General features: G+C 43.8%; 1 protein-coding gene across 1 annotated transcript in view; it reads left to right on the plus strand.

The window, feature by feature from the left end:
* The first annotated feature begins 421 nt into the window (after positions 1 to 421).
* The window catches only part of LOC133109474 (PDZ domain-containing protein 4-like), a 34,545-nt gene continuing 8,208 nt past the window's right edge, over positions 422 to 26,758 (plus strand). The window contains exon 1 of the mRNA XM_061218797.1: positions 422 to 1,134. Coding sequence (XP_061074781.1) covers positions 1,075 to 1,134 — 60 coding nt within the window. The 5' untranslated portion in view covers positions 422 to 1,074. The remainder of the gene's footprint in view (positions 1,135 to 26,758) is intronic.

Here is a 26,758-nt window from a genome sequence, read left to right on the forward strand (position 1 = left end):
CAGACCAAAAAACAACACTCCAGTTGTTATCTTCGTATTTTGAAGGGTCATTCCCAAAGTGAATAGGTTTTTAGCTGAGCTGTTAGCATAAGCATAAGCTGGTACTGAGTAGATTTTAGGTTTAAAAGCAGTCAGTTCCCTGAATATACCTATCCTGCCTAATGCCGTGGAGAGAAAAGGAGAGCAGTTGATTTGTGGGAATGATCTTTGCTCGTCTTCCTCTTACCTGACCATAGGTGGCCCGCCACTCCTCTCCTCCCCTCCTCCACCACCCCCCCCCCACACCCCCCTTCCTCCTGCCCCCCTCCCAGATACATCTGACTACAGCATCACTGGATGCCTGTACGCACATAAAGATGAACAAACCCGCTATCACCGTGCACTCAGTGAGCGTGCTCAGGCTATGACTGACTAAGCTGATCTTTCTTGTCCAATCGGAATGGGCTCTGAAGCAGAACAGAACTGCACATGAACCTCGTCGTCCAATAGGAACAGAGGGAGATCGGAGGGAGGAGGTGGGCCACGAAGAGCACCACCATGTGTAATTTAGCAATCTTACCGGCCGCCTTGGAAGAGAGGGCTTTTTGTACAAACAATCTGACTTCCTGCTATGAAACTCGGGATTGCCGTTGGAAATCTCCTAGTCTGAGTTAAAGAGAGGTGGAGAGGGACTTAGCAGGAGTGGAGAGCCAAAGCACGAAGCACACAAACTTGCACCAGGATACACTGCTCCCAGCCGCACCAGGATACACTGCTCCCAGCCGCACCAGGGACTTCTGCAGTCCTGTCTGTAGGGGCTGGGTCGTCACTCGCTCACTCCTGCCCAATAGAGCGAAGGGGAGTATTGGAAGGGGATTGGCTACTCAGAACTCGCTCACCCCTGTCCAATAGACTGAAGGCGGTGTACAGTTTGGGAATTGGCTGCTCAGAACCTGCTCACCCCTGTACAATAGAGCGAAGGGGAGCGCTGGAAGGGGATTGACTGCACAGAACTCGCTCAGCGCTGTCCAATAGAGCGAAGAGGAGTGCTAGAAGCGGATTGGCTGCTCTGGACTGCAGCAGATCTCCGCCGCCATGGGGTGCAACATGTGCGTGGTGCAGAAGCCTGAGGAGCAGTACAGAGTCATGTTCCAGGTGAGTGAGCGAGCCGGGGTGAGTGACCGAGCCAGGGGTGAGTGAGCTTATCCTCCTCTTCTGCCTCTCTTTGGGCAGCCGCTCTGCTCTGTCCTGCAATTTTGCGTCATTTTGGGATCTACGGTTCCCTCAACCCCACCCCCAGCCCTGCCCGTCTGTCTGTCTGTCTGTCTGTCTGTCCGGCCCCCACCCCCAGCCCTCGCGCTCAGCCCCACCCCTCAGGCCCACCCCCTCCTGAACTCTGCTGTCTGACAGTGTGGCTGTTGTTAGTGGGCGTGGTGAACTGATCTGGGGTCAGTGCTGAGAGGCCTTCTGCCTGCACGTCACACAGAGGCTGGGGAATCACAAGCATCACTGATCAGTGTCTGCAGCGTTCTCCCGCTGCTCTGCAGGAATAACAGCCTGAAAATCTTTCCCTTCCAATTACAGCTTGTGAAGGAAGAACGACACCTACACTTTCTCACAGGGATGTCAACCCTTCAGCCTATTTTCCTGATTCAATTTGTACAATACATGACCACATAAAATTCCTATTTATTCAATTCATTGCAGAACACAGACAGAATGCAAAGTCTGCTCCCATTACATTTTTATCAAAACATTTAAGATTTTGCTGGCGAGTCCTGCCCCTAGACCAGATGTTCCGACCACGATAAGAAATGACCCTGGGCTCCACTGCCCCTGTTTAACTGCCCCTGAGCTAAAATACCCCATGTTTAAATGCCCCTGTGTTTAGCAGGAGCAATGCGCTACACAGCCACTGCCGCTGATAGAATTAGTGTTTATAGAGCGATCAGTCACGGCAAGGTGAAGGGAGAGATCAATCACACACTTTCACACTTTCACACACACACACACACACACACATTTTATCTGAATCTCAAATCTGAACCAGCGAGAATGAGAGGCTGTGTCTGAGTTTATGTGTGTGAACACGAGAGGATGAAGGGGTGCGTACCGGGTTGCCACGGTGACAGCTTTAGCAGCAAACAGTCAGTGAGAAATGGAAGTGTGTTTTTGCATGTCTCACACTGCCTGAGCAGTAACAGTTAGATGCTTACATGATTATATGTCTTGTGTGTGTAATGACTACCATAACGTACAACACCTACACTTAAAATGAGCGTAACTACTGTATGCAGCTCCAGGCTGTTACACAAGACTGAAAATGCATTGCCATGAGTGAATGAGAACACAGATTGGAGCAAACCCTGTTACTACTGCATCCTGTGAACCTGTGTTCATGTTTATAATAGGTTTAAAGAGGTGTGTGTGTGTGTGTGTAATTAGTGTAGGGAAGGGTGTGTGTCTGTGTGTTTATAATCAGTGTAGGGATCGGTGTGTGTATTTACTCAAAGGTAAAGGTAATATGTTCATGGGAGGAATCGCCAAAGGGACCTGAATGCAAGGTGGCCACCATCAACGAGTGTGTTCCAGTCTAAACTAGAGATGTGCATTTCCTACAGAAAATGCAGAGTGTGATTGCGGCAAATTGCTGGACTATTGCTACCACTGCTAATACTATGGTGTACAAATATTTGCATTTACAAGCTGGTGTGGTCAAGTGGTCACTGACTTTATATGAACTCTGCCAGAGGGCAAACACTATTGCAGGAGACACAGCTCATTTGCATATCAATAGCGGATTGGTTGAACTGCTGTAGAGTGAGGCCAGACTGTGAAGAAAGCTGCTCTCAATCAAATGCTCACAATTCAAAAAGTATAAGGACTACCATTGTTATAAGGTAAACATTGTTTGAATCAATTGAAAACACTGAACATTTTTGATGTATAATATATGCATGTAGTGTAAAAATTGGCAGCGTAATGTAAGTTTATAAAACTTTACAAAAATGTCCGTTAATGAAATCTGTCACCACATTCTACCATTCATTCCTATGGGACTTTTTTTGTGGAAAACCTTAAATATCTTGGAAATGAATGGGAATATTGAAAAGGTATCAACAAGCACACCATGTGGGACCAAGCCGGACATTTTCCAGTTGGTTTGGTGTCGATATCTCGAAAACAGTGGGAAGAGTATGCTGACAAAAAACTGACGGAATAATAATAAATAAAACTAATTATTAATTCCCCCTCAATAGCTCGATTCTCCTCCCTCCAACAAAAAAAAGTACACTTTGAGAAGCAAAATTGCCCAAAATGCATTGCACTGCACCCTTCAGTTAATTGATGCCATTTTTTATTTTTTTTGCTGCCTGTAGAATGTTGGTAAAGCTAATTCAAAAGTGAACGTGTAATGTTAGCCTAATATTAATTTGCCAACATGAAATGTATGAAAGCTATATGTTATTTTTGGCGGAGAATTATCAGTTTTGTGTTAGTTCCAAATAACGTAAGTTTGTTTTGAACATCAGTTAGCACAGTCTTGATTAGTTCATCGGAGCATCGGAAAAATTGCATGCCTATAGGGTAGCTAGCTAAAATTATGGATATGCGTCTCCATAACCCCCATTTAGGCTGATTTGCTTACTGTAGATATGGGTTAAAAATGTTAAACTTAAAATAGGCTTGTCTGGTTTTCCCGTGGCACACAGTGCCAAATCTACACAGATGTCTCTACACTGATGTCTCCACAATGTCAATACCAGTGTTTTGTAATTACAATTTACTCAAGACGACTGCTGAACTGAATTGAATAATCATATTTTATTGTAGTTTTGTGTAGCCTACAATTTAAGTGAACGCGCAGATAGCAATATCAAACAGGCAGCTATGTTGTGAAGAATTATGCATATAGCTGGCAAAGTTTTGGCCAGCTGGGGGGTTGGCTCGATCTCAGGGAAATCTTTTTGCATGGATACACCAAGCAGCACCTTGTGTTTTAATGGGGCCGAGTTTTCTGTCCTGATTGGGGTTGTGTGTTCAGTATTGACTGCCGATGTGTGTTCAGTTTTGTTGGGGTTGTATGTTCAGTGTTGACTGAGGTTGTGTGTTCAGTGTTGTTGGGGTTGTGTGTACAGTGTTGACTGGGGTTGTGTGTTCAGTGTTGTTGGGGTTGTGTGTACAGTGTTGACTGGGGTTGTGTGTTCAGTGTTGTTGGGGTTGTGTGTACAGTGTTGACTGGGGTTGTGTGTTCAGTGTTGACTGGGGTTGTGTGTTCAGTGTTGTTGGGGTTGTTTGTACAGTGTTGACTGGGGTTGTGTGTTCAGTGTTGACTGGGGTTGTGCATTCAGTGTTGTTGGGGTTGTGTGTCCAGTATGGCTATATCTGCACAGTTTTTAAAAAATATATTTCAGACCTGCAATGAGACTGGGGGGAGGCAAAGGAAAGAAGGGGAATGAAAAGGAGCGCAGGACAGAGGGATGGAGACGGGTGTTTTTGGCTGTTTGCCCTAGATGACAGGAGTAATTGATTTCACTGCTTCAGGGAGCAGAACTGAACAGGGGGCCCCAGGGGACCAGTGGGGGAGGGGCAAAAATTAAGAATGTCCCTTCTATGGAGGTCAGGCTGGGACTGCCATTTTTTATTGAGAGCAGAATTTTCATTCTTTTCTGAGTACAGCCATATTCCCCATACATGAATAATTGCATATTTGAATGTGAAGATATACTGTAGTTATATTACATCCAGGGTTTTGTGTGTGTATATGTGTATAAATATGTGTGTGTGTCTGTGTGGCTGTGGTCATGCAACCTACAATAATGTTAATACCCGCAATTCCTCAGGCCCATGTATTCACAAGCATCGAGGTGTAGCAGTGCATTTGCCGGCATGGTCGGGGTTAGTAGCGATGCTGTTGTGAAGTTCAGCAGAACGACCTGTGGGTTTTGCCTTATGAAAAGAACAGTTATTCCGTCTCCATTTCCGAAGCGATGCTCCCTGTCGGAACACTCCTGCGTTCGGCTTCACTGAAGACAGCGAGCCCCCCCCCCCCTCCCAGCGCAGCTGTTCAGCTGGCCCCGTCCTTCTGTGTTGTAAAGGAATGTGCTCCCCGGGGGGTCCCCCCCCCACCCCCCCTCTACGCCCCCTCCGCTCCTGGATCCCAGGACGCTGTGGTGCTGTGCTGCACATCAGTACGAGGCTGAGCCGGCTGCAATCAAAGCCAGGCAGCCCCCACTCATCGTCCGGGGAGATGGAAGTCCAACAACAACAAAAACAAAATCTATATATAAATAAAAAATAAAAACAGAAAACATGGGATTCTGCAGCCATTGTGCCTCTGTGATTTACAGCGCAGTCTGTAAGTGTTCGGATAGTAGTACAACAGCACATTGCATTAGAAATGAAATAATGAATTTGAGGTTGAAGGGCAGACTGTCACTTTCAATTTCAGGGTATTTGCATCCATATCGGGTGAACCATACAGTCCCCCCTTTTAGGGGACCAAAAGTAATTGGACACTTGGCTTCAGATTAGTCTGGCGTAGTCGATCACTTCTTAAGTGCAGGTATACGAAAGCTTTCAGTAAGTAATTTTGATTCTAGGCTTATGATTGCCTGTTACTGGCATTTGTCAACATGCGGACCAGAGTTGTGTCAATGAAAGTGAAGGAATCAAGCCATTATGAGACTGAGAAATAAGAAAAAACATAGTTGTAATTCTGTAATGGATCACCTGATATGGGTGTAAATACCCTCAAATTAATGGTGAAAGCACTTTCAGCTCAAATTGTATATATTTCTCAGTTTCATTGATCCAGGCGAGGGAGAGCTCGCTGAACACAGAGCGTGTGACTGAACACAGAGCGCGCGACTGAACACAGAGCGTGCAACTGAACACAGAGCGAGCGGCTGAACACAGAGCGAGCGGCTGAACACAGAGCGTGTGACTGAACACAGAGCGCGCGACTGAACACAGAGCGTGTGACTGAACACAGAGCGCGCGACTGAACACAGAGCGTGCAACTGAACACAGAGCGAGCGGCTGAACACAGAGCGAGCGGCTGAACACAGAGCGTGTGACTGAACACAGAGCGCGCGACTGAACACAGAGCGCGCGACTGAACACAGACACTCGTCACGCTCGCTATGTTAATCGGTCCTCAGACCACCTTGCACCAGAACAATGAACACAAGCTGCCTGCAAATTATTCAAAAAACAATTAATATCCATCTCGTAATTACTGTTCAAATAATGCGTCTGATGTTTGTTGCAGCACTAATACATAATGGACATGTAATTCTGGGAGATGTCGGAGAATGCCAAACAATGGATAGCTCACCCAAGAAAGATTTCTCAATCTGGCAACCTTGAACCTCTCTGTGGTGACACATTTGCGAGCAGGCATTGCTGTATTTAATGGTGTCCAAGCAGTGAATACCCCTCTTGTCCATATGGCTCCATCACATGTTCAACACATTCTGCTTCTCTCCCATCTCTTTCAATCTGCCAATCATTTATACCTCCATTAGCCAATCTGTCTGCCTATTTATCTTCTTCCCTTACCCTGTCCTCACTGTTTTCTGTCAGCATGCACTCAGAGAGAGAGAGAGAGCGAGAGCGAGAGAAAGTGAGTGAGTGAGTGAGTGGGAAAGAGAGAGAGAGAGAGAGAGAGAGAGAGAGAGAGAGAGAGAGAGCATGGTATGGTGATAATATGCTGGAAAGGAAATATTGTTGCAGCACCACGGATGTCGGTGTGTATATGTGAGTATATAATGGCTTCCCAGGAGCCTCTCTGAGTGACTGTAGCTGGCCTGTAGCTGGTATCTATGATACTGATACTGTGACTGTATGATCACAGCATGAGAGTAAAACACTAACATCAGTGTGCTGTAGGCAATAATTCACCACAAGGTGCTTGTTAAAGGGGTTTAACACATGAAGCAATGTGCATTTTTCCGCTTATGCTATGAGATACTCCTTTACCAGAGATTAAATTGTAACCAGGGGTCGTTAATATTTTTGGACAATTCACCCTCAAAATACAACTTCTTTTTAGCTGGCACAAACTACTTAAAGCCGTTAAGATGGCTACTGTTTTATCATGTTGCTATGGTTACATTTGTTGATTAAGTTAGCTGAGAGTAGAGAAGCTATAGCCATCTATAGCCGCCTTTGATTATTTTTTAGCTTGGTTGAATTCAAGGTTTTAAACAAGATTAAATTCATCAAAATTTCTTGGAATTTTGAAACGCCTAATGTGGAATCGTCTTGGGCCGCACGACGTGCCAACGTGGCCAACATACCCAGCTTCTCCATTGTGCGCTGGTGACAGCTTGCTTGCCACTAAAGGAGAACATTATATCTGAGTTGTGGGTTTACAAACAACAATTTCAGGATGTCACACAGTAATGTTCACAAACATTAGCTGAGCATTAGAGAGCGTATGCTATGGCTATTAATAGCTCAATGCAACGTTACTTTACTTCACAAAACCATTCAGTCGTGTCAGACTATGCTTTATTGCAATGCGAAAGTCATGGTCAGTAAAAAAAACAAAAAACGTTCAACTCGTATCACACAACAAGCCTCCTGTGGCTCTCGCTGCAGCGAACTGCAGGCAGCGTATGAATTTAGAATGGTGATTAAACTTGACCTGGACTACCTGCCAAATGTTGAACGATTATACGAATGTAATCACCACCTAGCATCCAATCAGAATCAAGTATTCACCCAGACCGTGGTATAACTCATTTCAAACAAACCTGCGTGGAGCAGCATCACTGAGACACACACTCAATGGCACTCACTCAGACACACACACCTAATGGCACACACTGAGACACACACACACTCAATGGCACTCACTGAGACACACACACTCAATGGCACTCACTGAGACACACACACACTCAATGGCACTCACTCAGACACACACACCTAATGGCACACACTGAGACACACACACACTCAATGGCACTCACTGAGACACACACACTCAATGGCACTCACTGAGACACACACACCTAATGGCACTCACTCAGACACACACACCTAATGGCACTCACTGAGACACACACACACTCAATGGCACTCACTGAGACACACACACTCAATGGCACTCACTGAGACACACACACACTCAATGGCACTCACTGAGACACACACACTCAATGGCACTCACTGAGACACACACACACTCAATGGCACTCACTGAGACACACACTCAATGGCACTCACTGAGACACACACACTGAATCACACACACTGAGACACACACACTGAATCACACTCACTGAGACACACACACCTAATGGCACTCACTCAGACACACACACTCAATGGCACTCACTCAGACACACACTCAATGGCACTCACTCAGACACACACACTCAATGGCACTCACTGAGACACACACTCAATGGCACTCACTGAGACACACACTCAATGGCACTCACTGAGACACACACACTCAATGGCACTCACTGAGACACACACTCAATGGCACTCACTGAGACACACACACACTCAATGGCACTCACTGAGACACACACACACTCAATGGCACTCACTGAGACACACACTCAATGGCACTCACTGAGACACACACACTCAATCACACACACTGAGACACACACACTGAATCACACACACTGAGACACACACACTGAATCACACACACTGAGACACACACACTCAATTACACTCACTGAGCCACACACACACTCAATGGCACTCACTGAGACACACACTCAATGGCACTCACTGAGACACACACACTCAATCACACACACTGAGACACACACACTGAATCACACACACTGAGACACACACACTCAACCACACACACTGAGACACACACACACTGAATCACACTCACTGAGACACACACACACTCAATGGCACTCACTGAGACACATTCCTACATGGATTACTCAATATGGATCTAAATAGCTTCAAATTAATGGAGTACAGAGCTCAAAAAAACAGAAATTGTACCACTGTCCAAATACTTACAGACTGCATGTACAGCACCCTTTATTAAAAAAGTTATTTATTCTATTCCATTTGAAACAGAAACATTTCTCGAAATTACAAAATGCAAATGCGCTGTTGTTGCACGATACAGTGACATGTGTATCCCACGCCAAAATCACTGAATTATGAATATTGTTTGGTTTTTGTTTGCCTGGGAAAATTCCAGTGTTTCTGTCTGTATATTTTAGCCACATATCCGACCATACATGCAGCTTGGGAATCACCCACACACTCACAATTCACTGCACAGGTACAGAAACCGGCAGAATCTGTACCATCCAGCCTCTCTTTCCTCCCACCCCCCTCTTCTCTCTCTCTCTCTCTCTCTGTGCTGGCTGGAGAATGTGTCTCAATGGGATGGTATTACCATGGCAACTGGAGTCATTAACCAAGACTGATGTGTTTTTTTTCCACCAAATACAGCCCAGCTACACACTGACACACAGTGCAAAACCTTCCATGCACGCACACACACACAGACACACACACACACACACACACACACATACGGCACAACGCACACACATACACACATACACACACACATACAGTAGCAATGCACACACACACAGGCAGACACACTCACACACACACACACACAGTGCAGTAATTTAAAGTTTACATATTTAAAATGTTTACCCTGATAAATTCCCACAACCTTCCTGTTGGTGCCCTCCATTCCCCACTCGACTCCTGGCCTCTGGACCCTTTTCTAAATGCATGTACTCTACACCCTCGGTAACATATTTAACACCATTGCTTTTGAAAACAAGTGTCCAAACAAGGCAAACATAGCATCCCTTTCACTGAGCAGGAGGTTCCCAAGAAGCTCAGCTGCACTGGGTCCCCATAAGGCACTAGAGCTGTCCAGTAGTCTACAGACCGAGCTCCAGACTCTACAGACTTCAACTATGTACAGATTGAGCTCCACACTGTACAGACTTCAACAGTCTACAGACCGAGCTCCACACTGTACACATTCACATTTCTACAGACACACACACACACACACGCTCACACACATGTTCACACAAGCCTGCCAGTTTTTCCTCATTCACTCTGTTTGTCTTTATTAGACCATTAAGTGCTTGTCGAAGCTAAAGTCCACATTGATGATCACTTCCTCAGAGGCACTGAGCACCGTGCCTGTGCATCCCTTACATATATGAGTCACTTTCTCTACCCCTCTCTCTGTATTTTTCCATCTCTCTGTTCTCTCTTTTGCTTTCTTTCTCCCTCTCCTTTTTTCTGTCTCTCTCTCTGCCTATATTTTTCAATCTCTATCTCTCCCTCTCCCTGTATCTCTCTCTCTCTCTCTGTGGTCTCTCTCGCTGTCTCTCTCCCGCCGTCTCCGTGATTGATGGCTGGTGATTGATTGGGGCTCAGAGCTGATAGGGGCTGGGATGGGGTGGTGTTTACGAGCTTAAGATTGAGTTACTGTCACTTCAGCATTAATCAGAAAAGGATGGAGGACAGAACAGGTGCGAGGAGCGACGCGGAGGAAGAGCGAATGAGAGAGGCGGAGGAGAGGAGGAGACGGAGGAGAGGGAGAAGGATGAAATGAACGAGTGCCACAGCCAGTCGTGTTAACGCTGGCACGGTGCGGAGAAACACTCCACCGCTTCTCTTTTCAAAGTTTGCCTTTCTTACAACAGGCCCTGGGGAGAAATGAAATTAGCATTCGGAAACACAAAATCACATTATGATGGATGGATTCTGGATAATATGCAACTGCAGCAAAGACAGTGAAAGCATTTTAACTGTTTTACTGCATCTGCAAATACTCTGCTGAAAGGAAAAAAACCCTGCCACACCAAATGGTCCAATTAATGAATGAATTTTGCAGTGTTGGGATATTTCACCCCAGCCTCCCACGGAGAGGAGGCTCACGTGAATGGGCGTTTGCACTGCGCTGCTATGGAAGCTAGCTCTAGGGGGGAGACAGGGAATACACAGGATACCGTTTTCTGCCGTACGTTTACTCACTTTAAAAACATAATTTATTTTATGTTGGTTTGCTAATGCTGACTGAATCCCAAACGGTAATTACCATGTTAACTTAACAAAAACACACCTCTCAGCAATAGGCAGACTCCAGGATTTGCAGCAAGGGTAAAGCTCATGAATTTATTTCATGAATGAAAACATAAAGGAAGAGATATTCCCCCAAAAAAGATTAGTTTGCACCCCTGTTGTGCAGAACTTGTTATGTTTGAATTTATTTCAGGATGATGGGGATAATGTTACTATTGCAAACTGTTAGCATTCTGCTCAGAGCCAAACAATATGGGACACATTAGTATGCTAAGCTGTGCTGAAGCTAGCAAGCTATAATTGATTTAGAGACGTGGGGGGTCCAGGAAGGCCTTGGTGGCATTGTTGGGCGCCAGCGGAGGGGAGGGGGCGGGGGGGTTTCAGATATAGACAAAAATTAAACTCAAAGAGAAAGGGTTCTAGACAGGTTTGGGGCTAAAAGGACTCACACCTGGATACAGCTGTGCATGATGAATTCAAACAACTGCAAAGGGCGCTGAAGTGAGGAACAGCCTCCAGAATCCAGTTTATTTTTACTTTTCCCCTTCGACAGGCTCGTACAGGAAAGCGCTACGGACTCCATGTCTGACATGTTCATTGCGTGTGTGATGAGGAGTGATTTTTAGACCCCTGCGTACGGGGCTAAGTCCCATTTTCGTGTTGCTTTAAAATCCAAAAATATCATCCACTTCCCCTACTTACAGACATTTAAGAAGCAGTTGTTTTATCACGTTTTATCAGGGTGGGTAACTTGTGGTCCTAGAGGACCAGTTTCAGTTATCTTGGCTCAATAATATTATTCACTATTATTCACTAATGCCAGTTCAGTGGTAGATCAGAAATGTTAGGAGAAAAATGCTTCATAGCAGGGACACAATAATGCTATTCAGCAGTCATTATTTAATCAAGAAATTTCACTGAAATATCAGATAATTCAGGATTGGGCATAAACAATTAAGAATGAAATCATTAAGATGTTGACATCTTTAAAATGAGCAAGAAATAATGTAAATATCCATAGCAGAATGATGTCACAGAAGCTGATTTAACAACCTATTTCACTGATACGTTTCTAACAGGCTAAATGGGAATATATTGACGTGTCTGAAAATAGGTCATTCAGCCCATCTAGAGCATAAGGACATGCATGTTCAATCTTATGATATAACTGAGCTATGGGTTCCTCACCCCCCGGCTGTTAGCCGTGCTATCTGTTCCTCGCACCCAGGCTGTTAGGCAAAGCCTGGCAAATAAATCTACACAGATGAAGGGAGAGTATCTCGCCAGAGTCAGTCCCTCAGGCACTACCATTGTTTAATAAATTTTATTCTTTATCAGGGTATAAAATCAATTGATAATAGTCAATTTATGGACTCATCTGCCTGATTCAGTACAATCCTCCAGCTTCATATATTTCGATTTAAACCCTATCCCACTCAACAATGCCACTGAGAATAATTTCTCTTCAGCTGCAGATATGAAGAATGGTTTAAGTGGACATCTCCGCACTTTAATTCAAATAGCTGTATGTCTAATTTAAATATATTCAGTTAACTCTTTTCCGTCTACAATCCCGCTTTCCCTGCCGGTTCAAGATTGCTTTGGTCCAAAACAGCTTACTCTGTCCAAAACAGCTTACTATGTCCAAACCAGCTTGCCTGTGTATGCAATTTTTGCACTCAATCGTAGGCAAGCAGGCTTTTAGCATGGCCCTATTTTCCCGGCCCTGTTTTATGGAGGCGAGCAGTGAGTGTGGTCTCTGGAGGTTGTCCGTGGCTGTGGGTGAGCTCTCGATGGAGGCTGGCTGTGATTGCCTAAATGCACTGAACTGCTCCTTTGGGAGCGACAGATTAAATAATGTACACAAACTACTTTCAGGGCTTGACTTTATTCAAGAAATCCATCCTGAAGGGTCAGGCGCAGACAGTCATTGCATTACAATCGGCTGGATTATCTTATTTGCTTGATGTTTTTTGCTTTTGGAGAGTCAGCGGAAAGGTTCAACGGGCAGGTCCTACAGCTTTTGATAGCTGGCAGGCAAACTAATATGACTGCTAAAGTGCAATATGTCCACAGTATGAGGTTTCTGAGTTGGCAATTCATTATTTTTATAGCAGTGCAGCTGCCCACAGATTAATTTAGCGGTTATGTTTCATGAACGTATGTGCATGTTTTTTTATAACGAATTGAAATTCTACATTATAAATGAACCGATGCTGGTTTATAAGATCTTTCAGGGGCAGAACACATTTTCTGTCCTCATGCTGCTTGTGCAAATACGACGTGCGAAAGCCAACTGTCACTCACACAGTTTTTCTAGCTTGCCAAAATCAACTGTGCGGTGGTGAGATGTCTCCTAGGGTTCAACTACATCTGTGCTGCAAATTCTATCAGGATTTTCAGACCCAACAGGTCCAAGAGTGAATCACCTCTCGCTGTCCGTCTTCCCCTCTCTTTGTGAACTGACTGAGAAGATTAATTCCCAATGTAGACAATTTCTAGCAAATGGCTGACACCCAGGTTATTCCACAGTACAGGGAACTAGTGGAAAATTTCAGACATATTACAACAACCCTGAAAGGGAAAATGTCTTTCTTCAGCTGCAGTATTGCAGCTTACCTTGCCTGACTGTGAGTCCACAGGTGCATTACATTCCACTGAATTCTAATTTAACTGAGCACTGTGTGGAACCACAGGTGCATAACGTTCCACTGAATTCTAATTTAACTGAGCACTGTGTGGAACCACAGGTGCATAACGTTCCACTGAATTCAAATTTAACTGCACACAGTGTGGACCCACAGGTGTATTACATTCCACTGAATTCTAATTTAACTGAGCACTGTGTGGAACCACAGGTGTATAACGTTCCACTGAATTCAAATTTAACTGCACAGTGTGGAACTGCAGGTGTATTACGTTCCACTGAATTATAATTTAACTGAGCACTGTGTAGAACCACAGGTGGACTACATTCCACTGAACTCTAATTTAACTGCACACTGCAGACCATTTTAACATTGGGTGGGTTATTGTGCATTTACCCCGTGGTGTACAGATCCTAGCCTGTATCTTTATAGATCTATAGATCTAATGTCTGGGTGTCCTGACCTAATGTGCGCCATTAAGCTCTAATGCAAATGGCCAAATGGAAACATGCAAGACCAGAATGAGTCAGTGTGTGTGCTTGGTCTTCCAGAGGTCTGGAGACTGAGATACCAGCAAATTGAATGGCCTTACAATTTAATTGAATTAAAATACAGTACAATAAAAAATGGATAAGAGACCTCTTTTTTTTCTCTATAGTTTCATTCCTTCTCTCCCTATCAAACCTTCCTTTCCCATCCCCCAATTTTTCCTTTCAAATTATTACACCCCGTTTTTTATTCTCACCCCCTTTGAACCTCATTCTTCTCTTTCATCCCACCCCCCTTCACCCCCCTCCCCTCTGCCCACCCCCCCACTGTGCAGTGCGGAATATTAAAGCGCAGACAGGCACGCTCAAATACGCCTGTATCAAATCACTTGAACTTTCACGCTGGTCTGCACTGAATCTGCTATCAGTCCTGTGCATAGACACTGAAGCCACCCTGCTGGGCTCTTTAACTCCAAGCCTCACGGAGAGACCTTATTCAAACATATCGCTTCATAAAAGAAAAATATGGATTTTGATATATTTTGGGCAGAACTCTCTTAGCAGTAATGTTGTGCACATTTTCTCGCTCTGTCATACGAAGAAATGAATAAACCTGCACTCCTATCTGCACTGCAGCGGAGCGTTTCCAGCGCCGTTCGGGAGTGTGATATAAATCCACACTACAGTGTCGAGACGTGTGTTGTGTGTAGATTACAGCCCGTATTCTGTGTGCATGATAAAAGCCACTGCAGTGTAGAGAAGTGTGTGCAGATTGCAGTCAGGGTGTGTGTTATACAGGGCCCTCCATAATGTTGGGACAAAGACTTAGATATTGCTCTGTACTGCACAATTTGCAGCCAAATATTTCTGTGATTAAAGTGCACATTCTCAGCTTTTAATACATTTTCATTTCAACATGTCAAATTATACACACCCCTCCCATTTCAGGATATCATAATGACTTTCTAATTAGTCAGGTGTGTTCAATTGCTTTCATAGTGCATGTATAAGAAAGCTTTCTCTATCTTGTCTTTTGACTGCATTTGAAGTCAGTTACTGGCATTGTTCAGAATGAGGACCACAGTTGTGCAACTGATAGTCAAGGAAGCCATTATGAGGCTGAGAAATAAGAAAAAAATTGTCAGAGACATAGACTTAGGCTTCAAAATGAATTGTTCGGAACATTACAAAAAATAGAGCACTGGTGAGCTCAGTAATTGCAAAGGGGCTGGTATGTCAAGGAAGACCTCTATACTTGATGACCAAAGAATTGTCACCATAATGATTAAAAATCCCCCCAAAACATGTCCAGCAAATCAGAAACACTCTTCAGGAGCCAGGCCTGGATGCGTCAGTGACTACTGTCTGCAGAAAACGTAATGAACAGAACATGAATTTCATATGCTGAAGAGAAAACAAGGCCAGAAGGCCATAGAAACAAGCGGGAGAAAAAAGCAAGAAGAATTTAAGAATGCTTTTGTGAATGAGGCCAATTGTTTTGTTTTTTTAAAGATTGTTTTAAATAGCTTTTCACTTCCATATCGCTCCAGGATTGGCAGTTCTTTTGTGTTTCTTCATGCCGCTGGGTGTATGTGTGATTTATTGCCAGATTATACTTCTTCATTAGAGGCAAACCCTAAAGCACCGAGAGACAAAGGGCAGCCCGTCTCCTCACCTGCAAGGAACAATCGACTTTTTTCACAGAGATAAGAATAAACTCCAAGCTGAACATGTAAGCCCCTTTCACACATGGGAATCCGGAACACTGCCAGGTCCAATTATCCATGTTAGGTGGCAGTTTTCCCCGTTCCTATATGTAAAAACACTCAACCCAAGGCCCCCAGACTCATCGCACAGTGTGGTGCCCTAACCGAACGAGCAGGGGAGAGCCCTATAGAGCTTTAGTTATATATAAATTACGGCAACATCTTTCACCAATCTAGCTCAGTTATATGATCCCAAATCACAAACATTAGATAAACAATGGAAGCATGGATAATCAGATAAAAATCTAAACTCCATACTCCATAATGTTTGGAGTACAAAGATCCATCATTTATTTATTTGCCTAATTTATACTGCACATTTTGAGATTTTTTTATAAAATTAAAAAAATGTGGTTAAAGCGCATATTGTCAGATTTTAATAAATTGCATTTTTATACATGTTGGTTTCACCAACAGCAGTGTTTATATGTGTATATAGTCCCATTTCAGGGTATGTTTGGGACACAGCAATGTATGTGAATGAAAGTCATGTTTAGTATTTTGTTGCATATCCTTTGCAGGTCACGATTCCCTGACATCTGTGAAATAATCATCAGATAATTGTTTCCATCAAGTTCAAAGGGAAACAATTATTTCCATATCTACTGCATATCTGGCAGCAGCACGGTGGTTTGAGGCTTGTTTGATACCTTGGACCCTTGATGGCTTAAAGCCATTTAGCCAACAAATGGGTACCATACTGTATCAGCATAATTTACAGATGATTCTAGTCCCACCCCCCAATTCAGTATCGATTTAGTATCGCTTGCAGGACAACCTGAAAATAAGATATCCAGACTCTGATGATGTTGCCAGGTTAGATCACAGTTTGCAAGGCGAAAAGGGAAAGGGAGACCAAAAGAGGAACAGGCCATTTTACAGGAGCCATGGAGCCATTTTGTTTCTTTCATTTCATTCCATCTATAATGCATGCTGGGGATTTTATTTTCAATTCCTGCCACTGAGCCACCAATGTCAGTTACACAACGAGCATGGCAAAGACCCCATGTGTCCGTCCACAGATGAAAAACATGGCAGGATGGACAGGCAGAGAAAGGGAAGAGAAGAAGTGATAGTTATCGGTCGGGGCAAAGAAGAAGACAACAATGCTGAGAAAGGGCGAACAGGAGAAACGCTGAGGCAGCAAACGGACAGAACAGAGACATGGGTGGAGCAGAAACACAGAGATGGAGTGAAAGATGAGAGGAGGGAAGGAGGGAGGGAGATGCGTTTTCATTATCATTTTAACCGTTTACATCCAATAGTACCTCCGTGTAGCGTTGTTGTTGTGAGTTTTTACCATCACGGACCGTTTTACAAAAACTGTGCCGGCTTGTCATGTCATATAAGGCTCCAGTGAGTTTAAATGAAATGGAGAAGGCAATAGAGAAGCAGGCTGTGGAAGACCAGAGAGGGGGGATAGAGAAAGAGATGTAGAAAGGGAGGGAGGGAGGGAGGGGAAGATAGATTGGTGGAGGGGTAAAAATAGAAAGGGTTGAAGGTGAGACCTCTTTTTCTGGTTGACCGACCACAAGGCCTGTTTGAAATGCAATTATTTGAAGAGGGTGGAAAAGACCAGTGAGTGAGAGAAAGAGGTAGAGGGAGAGAGAGAAAGAAAAAGTGAGAGAGGAAGTGAGAAATAGAGAGAGAGAGGTACAGGGGGAAAGAGGCAGAAAGAGAAGGTCAGAGAGAGAGGTATAGAGACAGGTGCCATTAGAAGCAGAAAGACAATGCAGTCGAGTGAACAAACTAACAGACGCTTGCAAAACGAGGCAAGGTCAGTGTCTGTGCTGTGAAACATCATATCATGTAACTCCGGTCTGCTGTCATTCGCTTGACAAATAGCCGTCTGCTGTGAAGTACTGCAGGTTATCTCACGCACGCACACACACACACACACACGCTCACAGACACATTCATATCTGTACCGCGCCTGCACATGTATTTTACCAAGGATTTATACCTACATACATATATGCACCAAAAAACAGGGCACCTTGACACAATCTTGACATTTCTCTGTGAAAAATGAAAATACAGAAGTTTCCTTGTAAAGCTTGTAAAAACTACTTTCTGCCTCTTCAACATATTACCACACACACACACACACACACACACACACAGACACACACTTCAATGGACTGACACACCCCTGGCACTTTGATCCTGCCATTAAAGGTCTCAGTTAATTACTCGTGCCAATTATTGAGACGTTATCTATGCTGGTGCTGAAATACTGTCAGTATCTCCACCGGGGACACTGATGTATTTTACCAGGACCCCATGACAGAATTCAGGGTCAGACCATGGCAGTGATGTGTAGTAGGCTGGAAGATCTAATTTTGCCAAGTAAAAGCCAGCACGGCTGGTGGAGGTGGACATTTTTTAAAATAAAAAATACATTAATGAACATTGCACTAGTTGTGTGCTGAGATTGGGCTGAGATTGAGTGCAGTACTGTGTGAGACTGTAGTGTTGGGCTGAGACTACAGTACTGTGTGAGACTGTAGTGTTGGGCTGATTCTGCAGTACTGTGTGAGACTGTAGTGTTGGGCTGAGACTACAGTACTGTGTGAGACTGTAGTGTTGGACTGAGGCTGACCACAGTTTGGAAGGTCTTTCCATTTCAGTTGAAAGTTGCCACATTTAGAAGTAGAAGTGTAATGACCATCTCCTGCTACCAGCTTATCCTTTACACTGTAATCTCCATCACAGTGTAAATGGCACATCCAGAACAGTATGCTGCCATTAAGGCTCATCTATACTAGGGATGGTGATTTACAATAATTACAGGGATTGAGTGATCACATAAGGTGATCGATTCCAAATAGATTTCTGACCCGGAGAAGAATCTATTTTTAGAAGGCATTTCACGGCTGGGCAGGAACACTGAATAGAAAATGCTTGTGTGCATTACAACGCATATCAATACCCAAGTGTTTCCATCATAATAAAGTGAAAATGCTGTTGTCTCAAAAAACACAAACATATCATTTTATTCTCAACTGACAATTGTTGTGATTCACTATGAGAAATTGACGAGTGCATTGGCCTGGCTCGTGTCAGCTTGATGTCCAAGAATAACTGTAGAAATTAATATTAACTGGTCTAGTTACAGCATGACAATGTTTTTTAGTTTCACTTCTGAATAATATTCAATAGTTGGCTAGCTGGCTGATCATGATAGCAAACATGTTGAGAAAATTCTGACCTAAAACCAAACTCAATTACGTGAGAGAGGGGCCAGAAAAAGTATGAGTAATTAATTCACAGATGGTACCCATCCCTAATCGATATCACACGTGCAACAGTCATGATGTAAAGCCATGCTGTATGCTCCTCAGTGAAGTGTACCCAAAGTAACATCAGCAGATTAGGTATAGGCCCCAGCCATACATGCAGCAAATTACAAGTTTAATTAGTCTTTGTTGCATGACGGTATCCGATAGAGGATGAAAGACAATTTAACATTTCCCTCAAAAATGTTTGAAGTTCGAAGCCAGTAATCTCTTTTCCAAAGAGATAAGTGTGTGAAAAGGGTGTTTTAACATACAGATACATAATAGTAATGCTTGCAAGATAATGTAATAATTGTGAACAGACATTCCTGTGTGTCATCGCTTTGATTTCCCCCAAACATTTGGTCCCTTAGCTAAGTGCTGACGCTGAAATGCCGAACCTTAGAAGGTATAACCAAAGAAATGGTGATATGTTGAAAGGGCATCATCATTGGTTGTTGGCAAGTTCCAGGTACTGGTTCTGATAATGAATGGAATGGAATTTTCCCTCGGTGTTTGACATTTATTCAGATACCATTCTGATTCTCGACATTGCCATCATTTTCATTGGGTTGCTTGATTAAGCCTTCAATATGTCTCTGTTTACCGCAACCACAAACCACTCTCAGCCTCGCTGAGCACTTTATAAGGTAGACCTGTACACCAGCTTGTTGATGCTGATTTTATCAGCCAATCATGTGGCTATAGACTATATGCATAATATCATATAGACATGGTCAAGTGGTTCAGACCAAGACCACCAGAATGGGGAAGGAATGATTGTTGGTCATTCAGTGAGCAGTAGTTCTGCGGGCAAACATATTGTTAATGAGAGAGGTCAGAGGAGAAGGGCCAGACTGTTCAAAGATAGGAAGGTGACAGTAACTCAAATAACCATACATTACAACAGTGGTATGCAGAAAAGCATCTCTTAACACACAATGCGTCAAACCTCTCGGTAGATAGGCTACAGCAGCAGAAGACCAATAAGTTAAAAAAAAGAAAAAAAAGAAAGCTTAATCAATACCTAATAAAGTACTCAGTAGGTGTATACCCATGCTCTCACTATCTTGCTGTTGCTATGGACAACCAAAGGCTTTAAAAATGACCAGATCAAAAATATAAAAAAATATTCTGCGCACACAGGCCAGAAATACCATACCACACAAACCTAGTCATAAAAAGGATCAACCCGCATTAATCAGCACACCTGATGCTAAATAGGCCCACATTTACACACCTAGAAACATTCCAATCAATCAATTACCCCAAAGGCCCAATCATAAACTGCCCACAGCCTTAACCATAAACCAATCCCCCCCCCCTTCCCCAATTCTGAGTCTGCTTTACAAAACAATAAAAGTATTAGGGTCTCAAATATAAACGCTATGAACTCTCTACAAATGGGTCAACTCTATTCATTTGATTTAATTAAGGCTAAGAAGCAGCCAGAGTAGTCTGTATCTTATTTTTAATGACCCGGCAACTGCATAGAAGTCTGTGGGTGGGAACAGTATGACTGTTTTCCTTCTATGCCCTTAGCAGAGATTTTGTGTGTTTAGTAAGGACACACTCATAGCACCCTGCTGTTTTAATCAGTTGCTGAGCTGGATTAACATTTCCTAATCCCCAATTAGAAACCCTTTCCTGTTCTGTGTATGCTGGTCGGGGAGGGAGGAGGGCAGAGGCAGGAACATGCAGATATAAAGGGGAGGGGGGGAGTGAAAGGAGAGATTACGGAGTTAAACGACGAGAGAAACAGGAAAAAGTGGCATCAAAGCTGGTGTGCAACTGACAGAATGGTCATTGCAAGTCCTATAGAAAACTGTCACTATCTAAATCTTAAGAGGAATAATGGCACAGCACCAACCATATGAGGGCACTGACGCACCAGCGTTAGACACTGACAGAAAAGGTCAAGACACACCAACCCGACGTCGGCCGTAATTAAGCTTCGGCGGCCTAGCGTCGCCCGTAGATTTGGAGGTGTGTCCCACCTAGTGCTAGCTGGCCCTTATTGGTGGCTGTTCGGCCGAATCAGCATGTTGAACGGAACTGAGCAAAGCAAGCATACGACACTTTAAAGAGGGCACACATAGCCTTGTAATCACAATTGGTCTATTTTTGCAATGAGATGGCCATCTGGCCCCGCACAAAAAGCTAGGAAACCACTCCCAACCTTTCTCCCAGGGTAAATTATCTATTTTGTTTGTCGTGTAGACATAACACGGCTTCTTGCTTCTTTCATTTCATTTCCCAGAAGTCTGCATTGCTTCTTGGTACATTACTTTCAATCTCTCATGAAGAATTTTAGTATCTGAATAAAGTCATTACCTTGTAATTACAATTTGATTGAAATTGTGAATTCAATATATTTTTTTCCCTGGTAGTTAGTATTTTGCGGCTGGATGAGGAACCAAACAGGAAAGAGCAAAACTCTTGAAATTGGAGGTTTAATTTCATTCCAGCTCTCGACACAAGTTTGGGAAAGCCCCCTTGAGTCTGTCGCTGTAATAGATTTCACCCATTTAGTGCAGTTTCTCCTTATTTTTCACACCCGCCTCTTCTTTTCTTCTTCTACAAGCAAAAGACCAAAGGCTGACAAAGCCTGTGCCAGACGTAGAGTGGCCTGAAAATTATGGGCAACGCTAGTTTGTGTATCTTTATCCTCCCACACTCCTACAGTAGGTCCTCTGGTTTGCTTTTTAAAATTGCGAATACAGACTATCACCACCCCCTGGTATGGAGAGTTATTTCCTCTCAAGCAGGTGTAGAACATACAGTATGTGCATGTCGGCCGGCAGCTGTAGTCTTGTGCTTGAGCACAATTTCATATGGGCGATGCGAGTCGACTCAAATTTATCTGACATTCGACCTTGGTTGCTGCTAATTCTTTGACATTGCCTTTCTCTGTCAGGGCTATAATAGTGTTAATGAGAGCACTGGCACTCTGTACCAGTATCAGGCACTAACAGTAATAGTGTTAATGAGAGCACTGATACTCTGTGCCAGTATCAGGCACTAACAGTAATAGTGTTAATGAGAGCACTGGCACTCTGGCTGTGTTGCATTATGCACTCTTGAATTATGCTTAATTGTATACTCACTAGTATAGTGCCCTCCCGATTTATTGCATCTTCAGTTAATAGAAACATGGATTTATACAAACTTTGTTTATGAAATGTTTTCTACAGCTCAGCAATAGGAGATAATTATATAAACATATTGTAATTCCACTGGTCAGAAGAAAAAAAATATTTTCAATGTGAAATAATTTTTATGACAAAATAGACATGTCCAATTTATTGGCACACCTGTATTTAACCATTTGTGCACCCTCCCTATGCTGAAATAACTGCACTAACAGTCATCTCCTGTCATGTTTAACGAGGTGGGGGAAAAAAGGGGACCATTCCTCAACATAGAACAGGGATGGGCAAATCCAGTCCTGGAGGGCAGCAGGATTCTGCTGCCATTAGTTACCCTGGCTAATTCAGCTAATTAGCCAAATGCACCATGACCGATTCACTCGTAAATTAGAGCACAATAAATGCTACAAGACAAGAACATTTATCAGCTGCTGTTTATATCACAGAATATAGCCATCAATGACAGATCATGTAAATGATTCAGCTAATTAAATAATTAAGAGAAGCAGAAGTTTGTCTGAAATCCAGAAACAGATGCGGCCCACCGTGCCCATCCCTGATGCAGAATCTTTGGTTTTCCTTGTGGACTGAGTTTAGATGACTGGTCTTCAATGGGGATTAGGGGACTGGAATAGTAAAACTATCTAGGGTCAGTTTTGTCCTGCTACCCTATTTTTATCCGCCTTAATCCAGCCAGATTTTGGCCAAAACATCTTCTGGTACTTCTGGCACAACATAGTCTCCATGACCTTAGGAAGAAAAAGTCCAACTTCACATATCCACCATACTTCACAGTGGGGATTAGATTTGTTTTCTACAGGATCAACCCTCTTTTTACACCAACCCACTTCTGCTGTTCAGGCCTAAAAGGTATATTTTTGTCCCATCTGTCCATAAAACCTAGTTTCAATCACAGTTGTGGATTGATAATAGTAGAGGCGGTCTTCAAGTGTCACTTCAAAATAGATGCCACCAGAATGCCAACAAGCTATCTAGCTTTTGAGATATAGTGATGACAATATGCAACCAAATTCTGCAACTGTGATCTTTTGGCAATTCCTAAAAGTGCAGATGGGTATTTTCAGGTGTTTAGCCATTTTATGTAGCCTCAATTATGAAGATCAACAATTCTTTATCTCATTTCATTAGTGTGTTCTCTATACCTTCACCACGTTGATACGTGACTGAGGGACTTGTGTGTGTTACTTCATGTATACCCCAGTGAAACAGGTACTTCCTAAGACTCAGGAATGTAAAAATGCAAAAGACAAATGTCAACGTATTTCTATGAAAAGACTTGGGTACACAAACATTGTAACACATTTTTAAGAAAAATGTACCTCAATGGTTCAACAACTCTTAGCTCATCTATATCAAGGGTGCCAACAATTGCAGAGGGCACAATACAGTGGCTTCAGAAAGTATTCAGATCCTTTCACTTTTTGCACACTTTATTGTGTAAAATTACCATTGTGCCCATCAACCTATGCTCAATAACCCATAATGACAAAGTGCAAACTTTCTAAAATCTAAACTGAAATCTCTCATTTATTCTATATTCTGACCATTAAGCCCCGTCAGATTGGATGGGAAGCATCTGTGAGCCATCTTCGGGTCTCTCCACAGTTGTTCTTTGGGGTTTAAGTCTGGGCTTTGGCTGGCCCACTCAAGGACAGTCTGAGACTTGTCCCGAAGCCACTCCAGCGTTGCCTTGGCTGTATGCTTTGGGTCATTGTGGTGCCGAAAGGTGAACCAGGTGTGAGGCTGCGTGCACTTTGGAGCAGGCTTTCTTCAACGACCTCTCTGTATTTGGCTGCATTCATCCTTCCCTCAATTCCGGCCAGTCTCCCTGTCCCTGCTGCTGAGATGAACCCCCATATCATGATGCTGCCACCACCATGCTTCACTGTAGGGATGGTATTAGCCAGGTGATGAGCAGTGCCAGGTGTTCGCCAGACATAGTGCTAGGATCAGACCAGATAAACTTTTTACTCATGCTCTCAAGAGTCCTTTAAAAGCCATCTGGCAAACTCCGACCAGGCTGTCATATGCCTTTTACTGAAGAGTGACTTCTGTCCAGCCACTCCACCATGAAGGCCTGATTGATGGTGCTGCTGAGATGGTCGTCCTTCCGGCAGGTTCTCCCATCTCTGCAGAGGACTTTTGAAGGTCTGTTGGAGTGACCGTTGGCTTCTTGGTCACCTCCCTAACCAAGGCCCTTCTTGCCCGGTTACTCAGTTTGACCGGATAGCCAACTCTAGGAAGAGTCCTGGTGGTTCCAAACTTCTTCCATCTCACAATAATTGAGGTCACTGTGCTCCTGGGAACACACAAAGCTTTAGAAATGGTTTTATAACCTTGCCCTGATGTCTGACTCGCCACAATTTTATCGCAGAGGTCAACAGAGAGTTCCTGGGACTTCATGGCTTGGTTTTTGTACTGACATGCAGTGTGAATTGTGTAATCTTATGCAAAACAGCAAAGGGTCTGAATACTTATGTAAATGAGATTTCAGTTTTTTTATTTTTAATACATTTGCTAAAATGTCTAAAAGTATGTTTTCACTGATCAATTTTAAATTGAAGTGAAGGGGTCTGAAGCCACTATATATTCTACCCAATATTCTTATGAGAACAAACGTAATATATACTATAATATGCAAGTATGCTTCAATTTTGTTACAAACAAAATAAACTTGACCACATCATGGTCATGACGTGCTTATTAACCCTTTAAGGTCAAAGTAAATATGCTATTTGAATATTCTTAACTGAACCTGCTGATGTAACAATCACTACTGGTAACTGAAAGCAACACTAGAACACTAACTTAGAATTTTGAAAAGAATTCCAAAAAACCTACTCTTCGAAGGGTTAAAAAAAAAAAGAAGTAAATTTTCTTGGACCCTTTCTTTAACACTACCCTTCTATATCCACTGAAAAACTGCATATTCCTTTCTTGCCCTTTTGTCTACAACACTGACTTTCTCCTTCCTCCTCCTCCTTTTTTCTCCTTCTCTCCCTACAGAAGGGTCACATAAGTAAAATGCTGTACTCTATTGATGCAGAAGGTCGAATGAAGGTTGCAGTATAACATTGTTTTATAATGCATTTGACTGTTAACTGTTAAACTGTGCTTGAGTCCAGTCACAGCACTATTACCCATTGTGGGTGTGTGCATGCCCAGGGTTAGCCTGCTCACTGTTCCAGCTGTGATGTGAAGTGCTTTCATGTTCACGTACTAACCACTCAGGTTTTGTGGAATAACCTCCTCCTGAAACCCTTTTCAAAACATATTTGTTAACCTCTCAGACCCATCTTCCTAACCTTTTCCTGTCTCAGCAGTCAGTAGCATGGTGGGTACATGGTGCATGTGTGCAGTCAGTGGCACAGTGAGTGTAGTTGTTCAGAGAGTACAGTTGTACAGTGCAGTGTTGTTTTTCTCAAAGCTGTCTTCCTGTTTTCAGAGCAGCATGTGTATAATATACAATAGCTAACTTATCCATCCTCACCTGGTGTTCATCCCCCATTTCCCGTTCCTAACATACCCACCCATCACATGGGAAACCCCAAACCTTCCGCTCCTTTCTCCACTCGCCCATCTTTTCACTTGTTCCTCATCCCCTGGCCACTCCCGCGTATCCACACCCCCAATAAATCCTACAATGCTTTCTCCCTTCTGTCTTTCCCCATATCCCATATTCTTTCTTTCTCTGCCTCCGTCTTCTCGCGCACTGTTTCCACATCGCCCCCTCCACTCGCCTCCCTGCAGGTGAACGGGAAGGAGCTGTCCCGCCTCTCTCAGGAGCAGGCCCTGGAGGCTCTGCGCTCGTCACGGGACCCCCTCCTCACCCAGGTCCTCCGCAGGGGTCCGAGGAGGAAAGCGGGGGCGGCGGGGGGGGCCGGGGGTCCCGTGGTGGTCGCCGCGCTGACAGCGGGCGCGGCATCCGGCAGCTGTGTGGACAGCGGGACCCAGACGGACATCAGCTTCCAGCACATTCTCACCCTGGGAAAGACGCCGCAATCCCGCGGAGCCCCGCCCCCTCCCCCCTCCCCACCGCTGCCGCCCATCCTGGAACCGTACGTGCTGAACGAGCTGTGAGTACTCCGGTCTGTCCACCCCACCACACCCCCCTTATCCGACTGCAACATCTTTCTGTATCTTCGTCTGTGCTCACAATTACCCACACTTAGAGCTTCTGGCATTCAAACCGAGTGAGCCACATAGTGCAAGTCTAAGTAACAACAGCAAAGACCTTTACACACCAGTTACATAAAGAATAAGCAAGACGTTTATCTGTTTTGCGGTTAGTTAATGGTTAACCATAACATTAGAATACACCACATCATCTAGTCAAACAAGCATTTTAACAGAAAGAGT

Source organism: Conger conger, chromosome 14 (genome assembly GCF_963514075.1).
Source record: "Conger conger chromosome 14, fConCon1.1, whole genome shotgun sequence".
NCBI lineage: Eukaryota > Metazoa > Chordata > Actinopteri > Anguilliformes > Congridae > Conger > Conger conger.